General features: G+C 44.0%; 1 protein-coding gene across 2 annotated transcripts in view; it reads right to left on the bottom strand.

The window, feature by feature from the left end:
* CDH17 (cadherin 17) overlaps positions 1-21675 on the bottom strand; it is a 78096-nt gene that overhangs the window by 14914 nt on the left and 41507 nt on the right. For both annotated transcript variants that reach the window (XM_062189503.1, XM_062189504.1), the window contains 6 exons: positions 20432-20563; positions 19963-20113; positions 18652-18867; positions 14757-14833; positions 12201-12392; positions 1875-2119 (listed from right to left, as the gene is read on the bottom strand). In XM_062189503.1, coding sequence (XP_062045487.1) covers positions 1875-2119; positions 12201-12392; positions 14757-14833; positions 18652-18867; positions 19963-20113; positions 20432-20563 — 1013 coding nt within the window. The remainder of the gene's footprint in view (positions 1-1874; positions 2120-12200; positions 12393-14756; positions 14834-18651; positions 18868-19962; positions 20114-20431; positions 20564-21675) is intronic.

Below are 21675 nucleotides of genomic sequence, written 5' to 3'. Positions count from 1 at the left end.
GACCTGCCCCTCTCAGGAGCTGGAGCAGCCGGTGGTGGTGACGTTGGGGGGACGCTCTTGGACTGCTGGTGACATGGTGAGTCCTTCATGAATCAACAAACAGCTATGGAGTGCTTAACAGAATCGGGTCGTAGACCAAGGGAAAGGTTTACAAAAAGGGGTTCTTAGGCCAGTGGGGGAAATGAGACATAAAAGCAGACAATTCCAAGTAAGTGTGGTCGATAAATTGGAAGGGCACTTCTGGAATCCCAGAGAAGTTTATGGGAATCAGACAAGTCTGTCTGCAGGAGTAGATTTTAACAAAGGTGAGAAGAAAGATGACTCGAGCAGAAGGAAGGGCACGAGCTGGAGTCGAGAGGCGAGGAGGAGCTTGGTGGGTGTCAAACAGTCCAGACACTTCCGCAGTGATGGCGAAGGATAAAGCCACAGAGACCTGAAGATCAGATCCATGGGCAGTTGTCAAATGGTGTTAGACAGGAAGGTGACTCAGCCATGTTTGTGCATTCAAAAGGGCTCATCAGTCGGTGATGAATTTGAGAGAGACAAGACAAAGAACCACAGGAGACCCCACCTGTATGCCCACCTGCCAGTCAGGCTACGTAACCACTCCCCTTTGGAAGTGGATTAAAGGCCTGGAGCAGAGTCGGCCTTTCCCCTGTTTGGGATTTTATCCTGAAACAGACAGGAGCCCTTTGGGAAGTTTTGAAAGAGGACAGACTGTCTACTTTACTTTTCTAAAGGACCATTCTCACTGGTGCAGAGAACAGGCTCAAGGAATATGGACCTGGCAGGTGCAAGGCTAGACCAGCCCAGAGATGGTAGTGCCTTGGACCATGGTACAAAACATTTGGATTCTGGATATTTTTCAGTGAAAGAATCTATCTGCTGATGAATTGCATTAGCATTCATTGAATGCTGGTGGACTCTGTTTGGACGCAGGTCAACACTTTGGAGTCATCCTCAATTCTCAACTGACTTCTTATTGGCATCTGAGCTACTGATTATTCCTCATTCTAGAGACCTTTTTCTCATTTATCTTCCAGAACTGTATCTTAGAGAACCCCCTTCTCAGTCTCCTGTACACACAAGGGTCCTTCAGAAAGTTGGTTGCAATGTGTATTATGAAAAAAAATTATGCATGAATTTTTAAAACCTCTGCAACAACACAATTTTCTGTTAATTCTATTTCCCACTGAGTTGCTGAAGTGCCTTTGTATCTGTCTTGAGCCAACTACTCATCACTGCCATCACTTCAAGGTTAATACGTGTGGGTCGTATTACACTGTAAAAAACAATGGCTGTGAACCACTATTATGGAAATAGTTCATTTTCTCAGCCACCTCAGCCTGAGCATGAGCCACTCCGGGGTAGCCTATGGAATGAGTCTTGCTGTTCCAGACCAGCTCTCTAAGTAACTTAAGCATCCTACTTCAAGAGAATCTCTTTAACCCTATAAGGTGGCCTAGTGTGTGTGGTTGGCTGTTGCTTTATTCTCTCTGTCCAGAATGGAACCCTCCCCAAGCCCTAGCTCATGTGACTGGTTCAGATCCAAGGCCTGGCTCTGGTTTGCTCAGTGTCTGGGAGGTGACCCTCTTCCTGAACTTGCCAGTGCTTAACTGGGATCTGCAACAAGTGTCCTGGGAAGGGTGCCTGTGCATTCTCAATGTCTCAGCCTGGATTCCCAATGATGAGCCACCATCCCTTGGAATGTCGCCCAGGGCATTGACCCTTGCCTGAACCAAGGCCAAGGACACTGCTACAGATTGCTGACAGCCTTGGAGTCAGTGCAAGGCAGCTCCTCTGTCCTCACCCCTTCCACCTTCCCTCTGACCTTGGTTGCAGTGTACAGCTGGGCCTGCCCAGCACTCCTTTACCTTACATGCAGGCCTTCTGGATCCTTGGCAGTCACATTGCCCACTCTGGTGCCAACAGGTGCATCCTCACTGACTGTGGCTTGGAAAGCATACTCTGAAAACTGGGGTGCTTCATTCACATCTGTCACAGTGAGCTGGAATCTGGCTAGGGAGCTCGCGTTGTATGAAACACCAGACACCAGAGGCTCCGGATTTTCTGCTTGGACCACAATGTTGGAAATGGGTGCTGTTTCAAAATCAAGAGGCTGTAGAGAGGGGAAAAAGAGGGGAAATGAATGGGGGGAGGTGACCAGCTTCCTTGAAAGATTGATTCCATAGAGCACCTCAAAAACCTTGCATGTAGAGCAGCAGTTCTTAATCCAGGGTCAGCAAAAACCTGCTTCTCTAAAAGTTAATAGACCTACGTGTCAGAGCTTTAATACGGTAATGTGCATTGTCACTCTCCTGATGCAACACTCCTCAAATCTCCTTTAACCCTGGGATATTTTCATCCAGCAGAGACTGATTGAGGCACTCTAGACAGTTCTCAGAAGACAGCTTAGGAAATATTTACACTGTCGAGATATTTCCAATTGTTTTGTGGGGAATTATTTCCCAGTGGCCCGAAGGCCCAAGGGCCCAAATAAGACTCTAAACTCATGGAGGGTGGGAGGGGTGAAGAGAAATGATGGAAAGAGAGGTCATCTGCTCTTTTTTCAGGTCATTGAGAGGCCAGACCAGGAATGAAAATCAAGAAGCCAACTTTGGTTTGGTTGGAGAGAGGATTTAATAGTTAGGGTTACCCAAGACACAAATAAGAGTAAAGTTCTCTATCTGAAAGTTTTTAAGCATAGGCTTAAGGCTACATGTGATGGGCCAACATAGGAAGGACTTAGAGATGATAAAAGCAATTCGCTCCATGTGACTCTTCAGATCCCTTTAGGGTGGAGTCTAGGATTCTATATGGGAACGTTTCCTAATCCTGGAGACTTTGAAAGTGGAGCAGCCTCTATGGCAGACCTTCCTACCTGAGACTGACACACTTCAGAGGATCCCTGAAACTCTAGGAAGAAAAATCTAAATATTGTATATTTAAGGGAACTCCAAAAGTTCATAGAAATGGAATTAAAAGAAATTTATTTTAGTGCAAAAATTTTGAAGTCTGGGGTGGGTATTTGGCACAGTGGTTAAGATGCCACTTGGGACACCTGCGTCCCCTATATGCAAGTGTCTTGGTTTGAGTTTTGGCTCTACTTCAGATTCCAACTTCCTGGTAACGCACTCCCTGGGAGACAGCAGGTGACAGCTCAAGTAGCTGGGTCTGTGCCACCCATGTGGGAGACCTGGATTGAGTTCTGGGCTCCTGGCTTCAGACTGGCCCAGCCCCAGATGTTGCAGGCATTTGGGGAGAGAACCAACAGATGGAAGATCTGTCTTTCAACCAAAATGAAAATAAAATTTTTAGAAACTGTTTTTGAAATTTACAGCTAAGAATACATATTTGCTATGAACCTTTTGAAAACCCCTAATATTTCTAATATTTATGATTCCAAACTTTTAGTTCCATTCTCCATGAACTTTTTTTTTTTTTGACAGGCAGAGTGGATAGTGAGAGAGAGAGAGACAGAGAGAAAGGTCTTCCTTTTTGCCGTTGATTCACCCTCCAAGGGGCGCCGCGGTAGCGCGCTGCGGCAGGCGCACCGCGCTGATCCGATGGCAGGAGCCAGATGCTTCTCCTGGTCTCCCATGGGGTGCAGGGCCCAAGGACTTGGGCCATCCTCCACTGCACTCCCTGGCCACAGCAGAGAGCTGGCCTGGAAGAGGGGCAACCGGGACAGGATCGGTGCCCCGACTGGGACTAGAACCCGGTGTGCCGGCGCCGCAAGGCGGAGGATTAGCCTATTGAGCCGTGGCGGCGGCCAATTCTCCATGAACCTTTTAAAGTACCATGGTTTTCATCAAGTAAGCTGATACCGGCTGTTCAAGCAACAGTTCCTCGTCTGCACACAACTGCCTTGAAAGGTCAAGCCTAGTGATTTAGATTCACTCTGGAAGCACAGATAGAGTGCTGAGGGAAAGAGCATAGGACTGGGGGAATGTAACATTTTCACCAATGATCAGTGATGGGGAAAAGTATGCACATTCATTTTCCAGCTGACGTTCCTGCTGGGTAAAAAGACTCATGATCTGAGAATTCAACAGGAGCAGATACAGTGGAGAAGGGACACAGTTTGTATTTTTCATAAAGCTGAAACCAAAGCAAAACCCCAAAGAGCAAGAAAGTGGATCCCAGGAGAGATACTGATGAGCCACAGGGCTCAAGGGAATGGTTTTCCTGCTCATGACCCTTGCTTGGCCCCAAGACTGTGATGATCCGTACCCCGCACCTGCAGAGCCTAGGGCAGCAGTAAATGTGTAGGAGGGCAGCACTGTTCAAACTTGTTTCACCTGCAGCTTTGCTCCCGGCACACACATCACAGTTCCTGACTTCGAGGCCAGCCCCTGGAGAGGCTGAGGCAGCAGTCACCAGTGTGTGTAATCCACGACTGAGTTAGGCCAAGTTTGGCTGCCTTGGGTAAGAGACGAAGGCGTACCTACCCACAGGCAGAATCCTGACTCCATAATTAAGGTAATGTCAGACATGCATTGAGTGCTAAGAACTCTGTGTATTTCCCACTCAATTCTCCAGTATCCTTATTAGAAAGCTGCTACCATTTGACCTATTTTAACAGACTGGGAAACCAGGGCCTGAGTGGTTTCCTCATTTGGTCAAGGTCACAGAGCTAGTAAGTGACGAGGCCAACCTCCACAGAAAACACTTCCTGAGAGGAACCAGGGACTGGGTTCAAATTCCCAGTTCTGTCATTGCTGGGCGGCCTGGCGGCATCGTGCTATGGGCTTGAACCCTTGACTGTACGTGGGGGGTTACTTCTGCCTCCCTCACGGTCAGTGTGAAGTAATGAGAGGCTGTGCAGAAGTGCCTCAACCTTATCCAAACAATGGCGTTCTTCACAGAAATCGGCAAAAGGACCACAGATTTCACACGGAGCCACCAAAGACCTTGAAGAGCCACGGCAACCTTAAAAGAACAAAGCTGAAGACAGCACAGTACCTGATCTCAAGACATACTGCAGAGCTATTGTAACCCAAACAGAATGACAGTGGCCTGAAAACAGACTCAAAGACCAATGGAACAGAATAGAAACACCCGAAATTAATCCACGGACCTATGGCAGACTTTTTTTTTTTTTTTTTGACAAAAATGCCAAGAACATATATTGGACGGAATACAGTCTGTTCAATAAACAGTGATGGGAGAGTATATTTTTTTTTTTTTGACAGGCAGAGTTAGACAGTGAGAGAGAGAGACAGAGAGAAAGGTCTTCCTTCTGTTGGTTCACCCCCCCAAATGGCCACTACGGCTGAAATTACGCCAATCCAAAGCCAGGAGCCAGGTGCCTCCTCCTGGTCTCCCATGCAGGCGCAGGGCTCAAGCACTTGGGCCATCCTCCACTGCACTCCCGGGCCACAGAAGAGAACTGGACTGGAAGAGGAGCAACCGGGACAGAATCTGGTAGCCCAACCAGGACTAGAACCCGGGGTACCGGTGCCACAGGCTGAGGATTAGCCTAGTGAGCTGCGGTGCCAGCCGGGAGAGTGTATTCTTATCTCTCATTATGTATAAGAATCAACTCAAAATAGGTTATTGACCTAAATGTAACTCCTGAAACTATGAAATTACTAGGAGAAAACATAGGGGAAACACTTCAAGACAGTGGTGTAGGCAAGGATATTTTAGATAAGACCCAAAAGCTTCAGGCAACAAGGGCAAAACCAGACAAATGGGAGTAGATTATAAGAGACTAAGAAGCTTCTACACAACAGAGGAGTCGAGCAGCAGAATGGGAGAAAATACTTGCAAACTTCTCATCTGGCAAAGATTACTATCCAGAAAATACAAGAAATTCAAACAGCAAAAATAATCTGGTTTAAAAATGAGCAAATTATCTAAACAGACAATTCACAAAAGATATGCAAATGGCCAAAATATATGAAAAAAATGATTATCATTAATCATCAAGGACATGCAAATCATTAGTACAATGAGACATCATCTCATATCAGTTAGAATGGCTATTATTAAAAAGATGTAAATGGAGCCAGCACTGTGGCATAGCAGGTAAAGCTGCTGCTTGCACCGCATATGGGCATGGATTTGTGCCTAGGAAAGCAGCAGAGCATGGTCTAAGTGCTTGGATCCCTGCACCCATGCAGGAGACCTAGAAGAAGCTCTTGGCTCCTGGCTTCAGATCAGCGCAGCTCCAGCCATTGCGGCCATTTGGGGAGTGAGCCAGCAGATGGAAGATCTCTCTAACTCTGCCTTTCAAATAAATAAATAAATCTTTTTTAAAAAAAAAAATGACATAGATACTGGCAAGGATGTAGCAAGAGGGGAACTCTTACACTGATGTGGGAATGTAAATTAGTACAACCACTATGGAAAACACTATGGAGATTCCTTTAAAAACTAAAAATAGAACCACCATATGATCCAGTTATCCCACTATTGATTATATATATCCAGCAAATGAAATTATCAAATAAATACCTTCACTTTCAAGTTTATGGTAGCACTATTCTCAACAGACAAGATATAGAATTAACTAAGGTGTCCACCAACAGAAGAATGGATAAAGAAAATGTGTAAGTACACGATGGAATATTGTTCAGCCATAAAAAAGTGGAATTCTGTAATTTGCATCAAAGTGCATGGACATGGAGGGTATCAGATTAACTGAAATAAGCCAGGCACAGAAGATTGATAGTGCATATCCTCACTCATTGTGGAAACTAAAAACTCAGTGTGACTGAAGACCACAATGGTTGAGTGATCACTAACGACTGGGAAGCATGGGAGGGAAGAGTAAAGAGGTGAGATAAGAGACATCAAAACACAGAAAGGAGGTATTTGTTCTGGTGTTCTATAGATTAGTAGGGTAACGATCATCTATGATAGTCTATGATCTATTTCAAAACACCTAGAAAAGAATCCAAATGTTCTTTGGTTCCCAACACATAGAAATGATCAGTGTTGGAAAAGATGGAAATGCTCTATTACTCTGATTTGATAAGCCCTTATATACATCTGTGGAATTATCATACTGTATCCCATTAATACAAATAATACAAAAAACCAATTGAAATTAATAAGAAAAATCTCCAAGGGCCACCTTATACTTTTTTCTCTTTGTAGATCATAAATAACTGAATGCTGGAATTCTGCCAGGCAGGTGTGCAGGACACAGAGACCTGGGGTGGCAGCACAGGAGAGGAACTAAGTGCCCCCTGACTGCAGCCTGTCAGGCATCCCCCTGCAGAGGGGAAGGTAAATAGAAGAGCTTTACTAGTGCCCATCTCCATGGATGCCTTACACTGGCAATCCTTGCGACAGGAGAGTTCACGGTCATTGCCGGCCTGGAGCCCAATACAGGAGCTACCTGGCATATATACAGTAGCTTTGCTTCAGAGAAGGAACTCCTGCTGTCTCCCCAACAGCTCCCAGGGCAGTTGTGGCACTGACTTGGCAAAGGAGTCACAGTCAGAATCCATACTGTCTTAGGGGTTGGAAACCCCTACATGTCCTGACCCATGGGGCTCCACTGACACCCCACCACCCTAGCAAAAGAAACCACAGCCTCACAAGCTCAACTACAACTAGCAGAGCAACTCGGACCCCAGTGCCCTGGCCCAGGCAGCACTCAGCACTGCAGGGCACAGGGGCATCCTGCGCCCAGGACCTAGGAGCAGGGACACCTGCCCTACCAGATTTCAGGCCCAACACCCTTGCTGACTGTGGGACCCTGCAAGGACTACCAGCTCGAGACTTCAGCCACTTGGACCATTGCTGTGCCTTTTCACTTCACCCAGACTGCTTGCTAACCGCAACCTGTGACCTGGGATGATGAGCCATCCCTCCCCCAACATGCCCCATCAGGACTACAGGCCAATGCTCCTGGGACCCTGCCCTTTCCACTCTGGACCACTACCAGGACCATTCTCTCAGTCCTAACTGTGGTCCAAAGCTCCTACAGCCCCAGCCACACACCCTGCTAAGAGCAGGCCACGGCCAGAAGCACAGCACCTCACAAGGATAATAGGCTGGCGTTCCTGTGAACCCATTTGCACAGCCAAAGCTCGAAATGCTTGCTCCACTCAGATCATCTGCCAAGAGCATTTCTAAAACCATGGCCCTGACCTATGGGCTACCACAGACCCATTCTTGGACAGCTGCCAGGACCCAGCATCCAACCAGTACTACAGATAAGTGCTTCTGCAGCCCCCCACTGGACACAATGACACCACTGGGACTGAAGAGCACCCTAAGGCTCCACCGCTGTAGCCATCAATTACAGCAGAGGAAAGTATAGGGAGAAGACACTGTGTGCTCCCTCTGGAACTAAAGCCAAAGCAGCAGACCAAACTGACACCTGAAAACACATCTTCAGGAAACAAGCCTTCTACCACAAAAGCCACACTTAAAAAGCAGCAGAGCAAGTGATCTACCAAATGCGCAAACATCACTGCATGGACACAGCAAATATTAAAAAGCTAGGCATTCTGTGCCTCTAAAGGAAAACAATAATACTTTAGTGATAGACATCAAAGAAGAGGAAACTGAAATGCCTGACAAAGAATGGTTACAATGATACTCAAAAAGATAGGAGAGAGCAGAGGATATTCTTTTGTACAAATATAAGGAATAAAGAAATTAGTAAAACAATGCACGACATGAATGTGAAATTAAATGATAGAGATCTTGAAAAGGGATCAGACAGAAATCTTAGAAATGAAAAACTCTTGGGCCCTGCACCTGCATGGGAGACCAGGAAGAAGCACCTGGCTCCTGGCTTTGGATTGGCACAGTGCCAGCCACAGCAGCCACTTAGGGGGTGAACCAACGGAAAAAGGAAGACCTTTCTCTCTCTCTCACTGTCTAACTCTGCCTGTCAAAAAAAAAAAAAGAAATGAAAAACTAAGAAAATTTTAAAATGCTGTTGAAAACCTTAATAAGACTAGATCAAGCAGAAGACAGAACATCTGAACTTGAAGACAGATCTGTGAAATGTCCCAGTCAGCCACATGCACAGTGACAAAGAAGGAACACAGCCACTGAGACCCTCACAAGTAAATGAAAAACCTTCCAAATTTTTGGGTATCCATGAGAAGGAAGAGAGGACTAAAAGCACATAAAACCTATTCAATGAATAGTTGAAAATGTTCCCAACCAGCTGGCGCCACGGCTCACTAGGCTAATCCTCCACCTGCGGCGCCGGCACACTGGGTTCTAGTCCCGGTTGGGGTGCCAGATTCTGTCCTGGTTGCCCCTCTTCCAGGCCAGCTCTCCGCTGTGGCCCGGGAGTGCAGTGGAGGATGGCCCAAGTCCTTGGGCCCTGCATCCCATGGGAGACCAGGAGAAGCACCTGGCTCCTGCCTTCGGATCAGCGCAGTGCGCCGGCCACAGCACACCAGTGGCAGCAGCCATTGGAGGGTGAACCAATGGCAAAAGAAGACCTTTCTCTCTGTCTCTCTCTCACTGTCCACTCTGCCTGTCAAAAAAAAAAAAAAAAAAAAGAAAGAAAGAAAATGTTCCCAACCTATAGGACTATAGGATACCAAATACATATGACCAGAGAAGTAACTGGGGTTCACAAAGGAATTTAAAATACCAAAAGAGTAAAAATATATTCAAAGAGGTAATAACAGAAGACTTGCCAGACCTAGAAAAAGATACAGTTCTCTAGGTATAAGAAGGTCACAGGTCATCAGATTCAATTCAACCACATCTGCCCCAAGAGACCGTATAATCAAGCTCTCCAAGGCTAAAGACAGGATTCTCAAAGCTGCAAGAGAGAAGAAATAAAAACACAAAGAGTTCCCAGTTCATCTGACTTCAGACTTCTTCCTTCAGAAGGAGGGATTAGAATGAGATTTTAACAGTACTGAAGGAAAAAAAACCTGACCCCCAAAAACGCTGAACCTGGCAAAACTATCCTTCAGACATGAAGCCGAGATAAAGACATTCCCAAACAAAAACAGAGACTAGACTGCCACCAGACCTGCCTTATAATAAATGCTAAAGGGAGAGTTTTGCAAATTAAAAGAAAGAGGTGCTAAGAAGAAACTATCAGAAGGTATAAAACTTACTGGTAAGAGTAGCTACATGGACAAATTCAGAATGCTTCTAATACAGTAAATATGGTACATAAGCTATTTACATCTTTAAACTAGAAAGCAAAGCAACTGAAAATAAAAACTACATTAATATGTTGAGAGTCAGGTATTTCTATCAAGATATAAAATGAGACATCAAAAATCCAAAAATATGGGGAGGGATAGAATGTACATGTAAGAGTTCTTAATGTGTATTTCTTAGCTCTTGTTGTTTCTTTCTCTACATTTATGGTAACCACAAAGCAAAAAATTCCATAATAAACTTACCAAAATTAATGAACAGTGAGTCAAAGTACACTACTAGAGAAACTCATTTAACAACAAATGAGAGGGAGAAAGAAACTACAGTGATACTAGAAAACAAGTCTCAAAAAGCAGGAATAAGACCTTACCACCAATAATTACCTTATTAAATTCTCCAAGTAAAAGACATATTGTGACTGAATGGATAAAGCAAGATCCAGTTATACGCTACTTGGAAGAAACTCACTTTACCCTTAAAGACACATATGGAAAGTGAAATAGAATAATATATCCCAGGCAAGTGAACACAAAAGAAAGCAAGACTAACATACTTCTATCAGATAAAGTAGATTTCAGATCAAAAGCAGTAAAGAGAGACAAGTAAGGTCATTATATAGTGATAAAGGACTTAATCCAGAAAGAGGAAATAATTGTGAATATGTATGTACCCAAATCAGAGTACTCAAATAAAGCAAATATTAATATATTTATATTAGATAAACTCTAATGAAATAATGGAAGGGAACTTCAACACTCACTTTCAGAAATCAACAGATCATCCAGATAGAAAATCAACAAAGAAATACTGAAGTGTATCCTATGGACACGTACAGAATTTTCCATCCAACAGCCGCAGAATATACAGTCTTCTCAGAAGCACAAGGAACATTTTCAAGGATAGATCAAAACAATCTCCACAAATTTCTAAGTCATATCAGCTACGTATTCTGATCCCAATGCAATAAACTTAAAAATCAATAACAAGAAAAACTTTGGCAATTAAATAAATACATGGAAATTAAGGAATTTACTCCTGAAAAAATCAATAGATCAAGGAAAAGATTAAGAAGGAAATTTAAAAATTTTTTTCTTGAAACAAATGAAAATGAAAACACAACATCTCCAAACTTATGAAATTCAGCAATACCAGGACTAAGAGGGAAATTTATAGCAGTCATTGCCTACATCAAAAACAGAAAGATCTCAAACAACTCATTATTGCATCTCAATGAAAAAGAAAAGAACTAAAACCAAAATTTAATATAAGGAAAGAAATAAAGCTCAGAGCAGAAATAAATGACATAGAAACAAAAATACAAAAAAAAAATCAATGAAACAGAGTGGTACTTTGAAAAGATAAATAAAACTGACAAACCCTTAGCTAGTCTAAGAAAAAAAAAATTCAAATAAATAAAATCAGAGTCAAGAAGGGAGGCATTACAAGTGAGAACACAGAAATGAAAAGCATTATTATGGACAATTATATGGCAACAGATTTGATAACCTAGAAGAAATGGATAACTTCACAGACATATAGGGACACCTTACGAAGGATGGGGATGAACGGATGAACTTGTCTTTAGCCTTGAATGAAGAACTACCAATGAAGACTCTAGGCCTGGCACTTTAGAAGTATTTGTAGCCTAAAGGACCCACAGGGCTCATCCATCCAAACTCATGTCTGCAAAGGGGCAAGTGAAGCCCCGAGTGCCACTCCCCACCCCTCATGGTTGCCGGAGTTAGCAAATAAAAATAGAGTACTGCTAAGGAAATGTGATGTCAGGTAAGCAAGTTTTTCGGGTATGTCCCAAATACTGCATGGAACATATTGATGCTAAAAAATTGTATCATGTTTTATATATTTTACTTGGGAACATTACTTCCCTGTAAAAGTCACTTAGCCAGTTAGTGACAGAGCCAAGACTAGAATCCTTCCTTTCTGTCTGGCAGGAGGGCAGACATGACAAGTGTTCTAGGAGTGCACTGCCATGAGCCGAGCGGTCACCGTTAATGTTACCTCTGCTTGCAGGTCTTCGCACGATCACAAGTAAATTAATCCAGCAAGAAGGACAAATGCAATTGGCTACTCACCTTTTTGATCTTGACATAGCCCACATTGGTTTGGGGATCCGTGTCAACCTCCAGTCGTCCCTCACTGTCTCCCTCTATAACCCGATAGAGGATTTTAGAACTCCCAGTAAACGGCTCATCAGCATCGGTGGCTCGGATGGTTAAGATGACGGACCCCACAGCTGTGTCTTCAGCAAGAGTCAGGTTTCCATACTGAGGAGGAACAGGCGAAGAAAACAGTGAGAAAGTCCATTGTTATCAAATATAACCATCTCTTTGGTTTCACAATGGACACAAGTCATAGTTTTATTAATATTGATGGGGTAGGTTTTTCCTGTTGATGGATAAATTGCAGTTGATTTTCACATCAGCCATATTCATGAACCGATATCCATGGCACCAAGGAAAACAACATTTCAGAGAGCAACTACTAGAATTCTAAAACACATTCCTCCTCCTCTATCCAAGTATGTTTAATCAACTGTAACTATTATTATAGCAATTTTATCAATAAACAGTTGCGATATTTTGAGTACCTACAATGTGGCAGGCACTATTCCTACACTTTTTACATTGATTCTTAAATCAACCAAGGAACAGAGGTTAAAAGTTTGAATTCTGGGACCATATGGCCTGATTAGGAGTCCTAAACTTGTTGTTTATTAGTTGGGTGACTTGTAGCAAGTTACCTCACTTTTTAAGGGTCAGTGTCACCATCTGTGTTATGGAGATAATAGGAGCTACGCTACTTCATGCTTGCTGTGTAGGATAGGAGAGATAATACATGGAAAGTCCCTGAACACCTGGTACACAGTACGTGCTCAATAAAGACAAGCAAGAAGACACCTTATATTAGCTCCATTTTGTAAAGGAAACTTTTATTTAATATAAATTTTGAAAGTCCAAAAAAAAAAAAAACTTTTGGATTATAGCAGTTTGCCCCCCATAACCACCTTCCCACCTGCAAACCATCCTATCTCCTGCTCCCTCTCCCATCCCATTCTTCATTAAGATTCATTTCTTAATTATCTTTACATACAGAAGATCAACTTAGCATTAAGTAAAGATTTCAACAGATTGCACCCACACAGACACCAAAGTATAAAGTACTGTTTGAAGACTAGCTTTACCATTAATTTGCATATATTATCTCCATTTAACAAAGGAGCAAAGAATTGGAGAGGTTAAACCCAGGATCACACAGCCGGTGAATCACAGAGTTAGAATTCAATGCCATCATTATTCAACTCCTAAAACCCTGGCATAGAACATCTCCCACTCCCCCTACAAGTTCCCCAGGTCAGCTCTCTTGGCATCATATCTTAAAGATGGCAACAGGGAGGCTCGAGAGAGGACCATGGTAGTGACAGAGGCAAGCTCACCCTCTCTATAGCCAGATTTGCACTTCTCATTATGCCCAAGACTCCCAAAGCAAGCTTCCAGCCCTCAATCTAAAAAGTGCCATCTAGATGAAATACAGAGAAATTATGACACTAGGAAGAGACGAGATGCCCACAAAAACGGAGGCTAAGAAGAAACAGGTCCTTTAAGTCCTGCTTGCTTAATCACAGTCACCTTTTAAAAAATTTTATTTAAGTTGTCCAAGTTTCATGTATTTCATATATACAAATTTAGGAACATAGTGATACTTCCTACCCTACCCTCCCTCCCTTTTTCCTCCTCCCTCTCCTATCCCCACTCTTAATTTTTACAAAGATCTACTTCCAGTGACTGTTCTACAAGATAACATCCAGTCACACCCCTTACCTCCCTGAGCCTCCTCAGAAATCAATTCCCTTCTTTGTCACAGCCTTGTCCCTGTTTAGATTTATGAACATCATCGCAGGGCTCTGGCTGGCCCATAACTGCTTCGAACGTGACCTAACAACCCAGTCAAATGGGCTTCTCTCTCCTTGCAAATAAACAGAGCCATCTCTATTCAGGGAAGCAGTGACAACGCCATCACCAAGTCTTAAGCCCATTTCACCAACAAGGAAAGAGTAACCTGCATTTTTCTTGATGTTCTAAATAACCTTCTTATTATGCCCACTTCTCCCGATTCTTGCAAATGTCACAGCACATTTTTTTTCCTTTGGCTCAAGCCAGAGATTCATTTATTTCTTCTCTTTTGCTCTTACTCCATTATTACAAAATAACTTTCACTTGCTGATATTCCAAATCCTAAATTTTTGGCCAAAAAATGCTGTTTAAGACTTAGCAGTAATCTATTTATTACCCTAACACACACAAAATAGGTAGTGACAAACTACAAGTAGCTATTCAATTCCCTTCCATTTGACAAAGATTGTGGCTGTAGCTTTTAAGCAGCCCTTGGAATAAATGAAGGCTGGCAGGAATTTATAAACAGTTGTTCCCAGATACAATAACAGTAAATATTACTTTCCCTGGAGATTTGCACTGAAGATGGTATCCGGGTTTGTTATTGGTGTACTAACCAAGGCTGTGTGTTAAGTCTGGCATTTTCCCCCTGGAAATTTATCTGTCTTTATCCCAGAAGTCAGGGTCAAGTATAATATAAACAAAGGAAAGAAAAAATGAACAGTGACAACTACTCACATCTGACTTTTCAAAGATGGGGATCTGATCATTGATATCAATAACGTTGATTTGCACAAGACAGAGGGTCTTGAAATCTGAAAACCAAAGTCACATCACAGAAGTTTTCACTGAAAATCATGCATTAAGATCAGAAATCTACAAGAAAAATGACAAGTGAAATAACAGCTAGTGCCACAATTATTGCAACTGATTTGTAATTTACATGGAAAGAGATTTCTCTGCTCCTCACCTGCACTCACCACAAGCAGGTCACCAAGGTGGAGGCGGGGGCTGAAGAAAGACTGGAGAAAAGTTTCCCTGGGCTCCCCATTGCTCTCCTCCTGCCTGCATCCCAGGGAAGGGTTGTTCCTGAGCAGGATGGCCACTTTTTTTGTGAAGGAGTCTCTCTCCTTCTGACTAGTGCAACGCATATAGTCTTCAAAATCCACTACAGAACTACCCTGCCAGAAATGCTTCCCTGGGCATTCCAGCGAATGTTTTTCCTTTTCTGAATACAGCCATCCTACATCTGGTCTGGCTCTTTGATGGGGAGATTCAGGGTTACTAGCCCCCTCCCCTCTTTAAGAAGAGAGGAAGTGGAACAATTACCTTCTCCTAAAGGAGGCTAAGGGGCCACCATGGGACCCTGGGAAACAGCCCAGGCTTTTAGGGGCAGGTTTGACTGTTCAAAGACCGACTCAGATACAGCAGGTTGACCCCAGATCTGAGACGAGCATGGAGGCCAGGTGGGTGTGCAATGCCTGGGGAGAGAGCCAGCACAAGCAAGAAGATGGCAGGTTCTCGGTTGTGGTTGCCACTGTTATGACCACAGCAAACTGTACTGCATGATGGCCAGGACTCGGGGCTTAGAGATTCTGGCTATCAGATATGTGAGAGCTTGGATGTGCTGCGCAGTGTCTGTGACCTCAGTTTGTCTACAAAATGTACACAATAACAGAATCGAGGCTCTCCTCATAACAATGATGAGTGGCACCTATGTGCCAGGCCCTGGATTGAGTGCTTTACCTGTGTTGTTTACCTTCAGAATCACGTCCTGACCAAGATACTGTTATTGTTCCACTTATGTGACAGATGGAGCCTCCCGGAGATGGAGAAGGTAAGTAACTGCCTAAGGTCACACAGCTAGCGAGGGCGCCAGGACTCAAACCCTGTGCACTTTCCACCACTGCCACTCCTCGCCCTGCTCCGTGCCCCAGGAGGCTGACCTCACCACCTACACCAGCGGATGCCATCCCCTCTGGGTAAGAGTTGGGTTCTGCCATCGGGAGGCCCTGGCAGGACACTGAGGAAGGGCAGGAGTCACGTGGCTGGGGGGTCCCCCTCTTCCATGGCTACAGACACATGCCTTTGCTCCCTTCCCTTGATGCTGTGGGCTCCCCACCCTGCCTCATACCTCCTGTTGGTTTCCCTTGACCCTGCCTAGAACCTTACAACCTTAACAAATAATCCTTTCTTCAGATTCTTTTTGGTACCTTTTGCAAAACCCATCCCATTCCTGCAGGGATCTGAGATACTCAGATAGTCTAACCCGAGACCTTGTGATCCAAACATCAGATATGATGCTGGGCACTGATCAAATGATCAGCAAGCAGCTACTGGTTCAAGTTGGGTCCAGCTTCCAGAATATGTGGAGACACACACATGACTGAAGACTGGGGTGGTCACAGGCCCTGAACTCACGGACTCAATGCTCCGCTCAAACCTTGTGTGGGCCAACAGCACACTTTTTAGGTAACAGGCCCTCCTTGATTTTTATGTAAAGCCATGTTAATGATAGCCTAGTCTCTAGTTTTCTGTAGTGTACAATTAAGTGTTTCATTCCATCAACATATACACTTATATATAAGTTTTATAATCTGGTCCAATTTTCTATAGTAGCACTTATGAACATAAGCAATTTATAATCTAATTTCTATTTTATGCTCTTATCACTTTGAACTGCTTCAGGTCTCCCAGCATTAGCGTGTGGGATTGCTGCTCCCACCATAAGCCCTACACAGATTTTTCACTTTTCACAATCTTCCAAGACTCCGCAGTGACACCTTCCATAAAGCCATAGCTCTGTCTCTCCACTGAGTTCCTCATTTCCTTCATGGGCTATGTAGGACGTGTCCCTTGAAATGTATTGATTCACTTGTCCCTCTCCTCCATCAGAATTACCCTTCTTTCCTGAGGGCCCTTCAGGACAAACCTTGGGTCCTACTCATCTGTATATCCCAGTAACCTGCCTGGTGCCTCAGAGTAAATGCTCAATGGCTGTTTGCTGAAAGAATGGATGGCTAATGTGTGAAATTCTTAGTTCATCATAGATAAGGTTGATGTATTATAGTAACTTCTGCTGCACCTCAACACAACGTGAGACAAACATTGGAACCTCAATATTTGTCAGGCTGTTGGCTTTCAAATGTTCTGCTCTGGGGGCCTGCTAAACACTGGTTCTCCCAGCATATGAACATCCATGCAAAGGAGATAAGTGTGAAGCCCAGTGTGAAATCATGTTCTTTCTTTTCTTCTTTATCTCTACACAATCTGTGACTCGCAGTACAACAATTACTACATTATTTGGTAATTTTTGATCGAGTGCTAGTTAACTCAAGGAAGGGTTCTTGAGCATCTACACTCATCTGAGTGCCCTGTAAATGACTCACTCTCTCTCTCACTCTCTCTAGATAAGTATATTTTTATGTATCCATGCACTTTTGTCTAACACAGTGAGCAACTGTTTGAGAAAACATGGTTTTCATCAGATTCTTAAAGGGTCTTGTGACCCAACCAATATTAAAAACCACCTGCTCTGAAGTGAGGAATTAAGTCTGGTGATGTCATCAAACTGTCAACTGGAAGCACACAGGAGAAGACAGAACTTCCCCAAAAGATGCACTACTCCTCCACCTTCATACAGCGGTCCAAAAGGAAAAATTGGGAAATATAATGATTTTCCTACTTATGAGCGTGGAATGTGCAGGGAGCTGACGCTGTGCTACAGTAGGTTAATCCTCTGCCTGCGGTGCCAGCATCCCATAACTGGTTCAAGTTGCGGCTGCTCTACTTCTGATCCAGTTCTCTGCTATGGCCTGGGAAAGCAGTAGAAGAAGGCCCAAATCCCTGGGCCCCTGCACCCACATGGGAGACCTGGAAGAAGCTCTTGGCTCTGGATCAGCACAGCTCTGGCCATTTTAGCCATTTGGGGAGTGAACCAATGGAAGGAAGACCTTTCTATCTGCCTCTCCCTCTGTCTAACTCTACCTCTCAGAACAAAAGAATGTGCAGACCTCTACAACTGGAATATGAATTGATGACAGCCCCATGGCTGTGCTCTGAAATCCAACGCTGCAGTTGCACTGGGACCTCACTTCCTTGGGACGCCCACAGCCAGCGGCTGAGCACAGCAGTGATACCACGGTAGGCCCACTGGCAGAGAAAACAGACTCCTGTGATAGCCCGTGTTGGACTCCCTGACCACCACGACAATCTTTCGATAGACTTCCCAGGGGTCCAGGACATTCCTACCAGCTTCCTTCCCCACTCTCTCCTTCGCTCAGGGTCAGGCTTGTATTATGGTCTACGGGCTCACCCAGCCCTCTCTGTGTACCCTCCTCCCCATTTTTTCTCAAAGGCATCTACCTAGTAAAATCCTTATAACTCTAATGCCCTCTTGGCACCTGCTTTTCAGAGGACCCAGCCAATGCAACGGTGTTGCCTGAGCCACATCATTGACCTTTATGGTACAGAATTGGCCACCTCTGCGTGCATGTAGTTCACAAGGAAAGCAAAGAACTGGAGCTGGCCTCCTCCTCCAAGTCTCACATATCCAGGGATCAGAGCATCCTAACAGAGAAGAACTAGAAGGGAAGCAGTTTTGTATACTCACGGCAGCAGCTCCAATACTAACCTTGGTCGGATACTTCTACCGTTAAATTGTACTGAGGAGTATCTTGCTTCTTCAAGGACTGTTTACCTAACTGGAACTTCCCCTCAAATTTTTCAACCAGGAAGAGTTCATCTACAGGAATTTTGGGGACTTGCTCCACAATCCGGTACATTAACAAGCTGCTGGGGGTGTTTTCCTTATCCCTGTCTTGGGCAGTCAGTGTCCCAATATTGCTGCCTATGGAGAACAAGAGAGAGAATGCACTCATTACAGGCTCTATGCAATCTCTTACTTTTCAAAAGGCTTTGCTGGATAAATAGGTTCCTAGAAAATCCCATAAATAACTCCGAGGAGCAGACACAGGCTCTCAGATTTACTTCGGCCCCGTGACCCTTTCCATGGTGTCGTGGGTCAAACACTGTAGCGTATCACTTTGCTAAGGCTGCCATAAAGTGTCATGAACTGAGTGACTTCAACCATGGAAATTCATTTTCTTCCAGTTCTGCAGGCTGACAGTCTGAGGTCAAAGTGTTGCTTGGGTTCGTGTCTTCGGAAGCCTCTCTCCTTGGCTCGAAGCTGGCTCTCTTCTCTTCCCAGGGCTTCATATCCTCCTCCCTCTGCACCTCACTGGGTCCACATCTCCCCTTCTAAGAGGACACTCGTCATTTGGGATTAGGGCCCCTGGTAAGGACCTCACTTTACCTTAGTTACCTCTTTAAAAACCCTATGCCCAAATATAGGCATGTTTCAATAAAAATTTTAAAAGACTAAGAGGAGTAATGGGTGAAAGGAGAGGAGAGGAAGGGAGAAGGGAGGAAGAGGAAGGAGGAGGAGGAAGAGGAGGAAGAAAGACAGGAGTTTAGTGATTAAGATGCACTTGATACACCCGTATCCTAAATCAGAGTACCTGGGTTGCAGCCCTGGCTCCACTCCCTTTTCCAGCTTCCTGCTAATGTGCCTTGGAGACAGCATACGATGGTCCAGGTACTTGGGTCCCTGCCGTCTGCATGGGAGACCCTGATTATATTTCAGGCTCCTGATTTTGACCTGGCCAGCCCTGGATATTGAGTATTTGAGGAGTAAACTAACAGATGGGAGATCTCTCTCTCTGTGTCTTCCAAATAAATAAATAAATACAAACTTTTTTAAAAAGAATTCTACCCAAGTGCTTTTTGATCCAAAATACTGTACCTCCATGACTCCTAAGTTGGGTTCAACATTTTCTATGACCCCAATTAGGTTTACCTACCCACATTTTAGCCAACAGAGAGAAGGGGTTGCAAAGTTAACACAGGGAGGAAGTTACACGGCACTGAATAGCTCATTTCTTACCCAATCTTTCATTCTCCTGGACCTCAAATACAGTCAGTGCAGATGGACACGTAGGTGGATTATCATTGATGTCTTCAACAGTCACATAAATTTCCAGTGGGTATGCAAGTGGTTTTCCATCCTCATCCTTTGCAACTGCATAAAAAACATACTGAAACAGGAAGGTCGGGGTTAAGACAAGACTCCTTCACTAGCCCCTTCAAAAGGCAGAGAAAAGAGTCTTTTCATTTCTATATCGGGAGGTCCCTTATTTTCAATTTAGTTACAAATAGGAAATAAGACTAAAGTGAAATGGGTTGGATTTGTGGGGAAATGCCAAATGATTGTGCCTCTGAGAGCCAATGATATGATGGGGTGTAGAAAACATTTTTTTTCTTTCTATTTTTAAAGTAAAATCCATTTTCTCTCAAGTGCAGGCGGCCATCGGACTTTTCCTCATCGCCTTTGCTACTCTTCCTCTGTTACTCACCGAGTCCTTTTCTTCTCGGTCCAAGGGCTGCATCACGTAAATGTCTCCTTCCTGGTCAACAGAAAATGGGAATCTCGGCAGCTTCTCCTTCTCCACTAGGGCATACTGTGCACCTGGGTCATTCCACTGCACCTACAGGGCCGAAAATGGATGGAATGAGAGACATTTGGATCACGAACACTGGAAAGGAAGTGAGCAATCTTCTGGTTCTCCATTTGCAGTTTCTGACAACCTGGTTTATAAGTTGGCGGTTTCTTGAAACAACAAAACCACGTTTTTCACTTTCAACCTAAAAATAAGACTTTAAAAAATGACAGTACTCAAGAAAACCACAGCAACGGAATTTGTCTTCTCAAATCCTCTCAGGAGTCTATGGGTTGTTTGCATTTGGAAGTCTGACCCTGAAGGATTCATATCCGTGAAATGTCAATTTAGGAAACAAAATGGACTTTGTAGCAAGCATTGGCTGAGAAAGAAGCTGTGATGTATGATGAGCTTTGAAATTCACCAATGAAGAGGAATGAGAGACCTTTGAACTCTCCATACTACTATTCAAATTAGGACAAATGGCACACAAGGAAGGCCCATCCTGTCCCCGGAATCTTCAGTGTTAAAAACTTCAGGGATGGGACCAGCACTGTGGCATAGCAGGTAAAGCCGCCGCCTGCAGTGCCAGCATCCCATTTGGATGCCAGTTTGAGCCCCATCTGCTCCATTTCCAATCCAGCTCTCTGCTATGGTCTGGGAAAGCAGTAGAAGATAGCCAAGTCCTTGGGCCCCCACATTCACATTGCAGACCCAGAAGAAGCTCCTGGCTTTGGATCGGTGCAGCCCTGGCCATTGCAGCTAATTGGGGAATGAACCAGTGGATGGAAGACAGACCGACAGACTGCCCTCCCTCTCTCTCTCTCTCTCTTTCCCTCCCTCCCTCTCCTTCTGTGTAACTCTTTCAAATAAATAATAAATCTTAAAAAAAAAACTTACTGAAAATGTGTATTATAAAAACCTATATATGGATTTCAAGTTAAAAAAAAAATCTTCAGGGATAAGAAAAACTGCAAACTCCTAGAGTTGCTTCGCAAAAAACTTGATAAAAATAAATAATCTCAGTTTTAAGACCAGTCTACTGGCTGTACAGAGCCTGATGTCTCTGATATTCTAATACTAATATTAACTTTTATTAAGAGTTTACCACATGCCAAACATAATTCTAAACATGTTGATATATTATCTCATGTAATCCT

Source organism: Lepus europaeus, chromosome 4 (assembly GCF_033115175.1).
Source record: "Lepus europaeus isolate LE1 chromosome 4, mLepTim1.pri, whole genome shotgun sequence".
Lineage (NCBI taxonomy): Eukaryota > Metazoa > Chordata > Mammalia > Lagomorpha > Leporidae > Lepus > Lepus europaeus.
The sequence above is the reverse complement of the archived record's forward strand: the minus strand, read 5'-3'. Positions and strand labels throughout refer to the sequence as shown.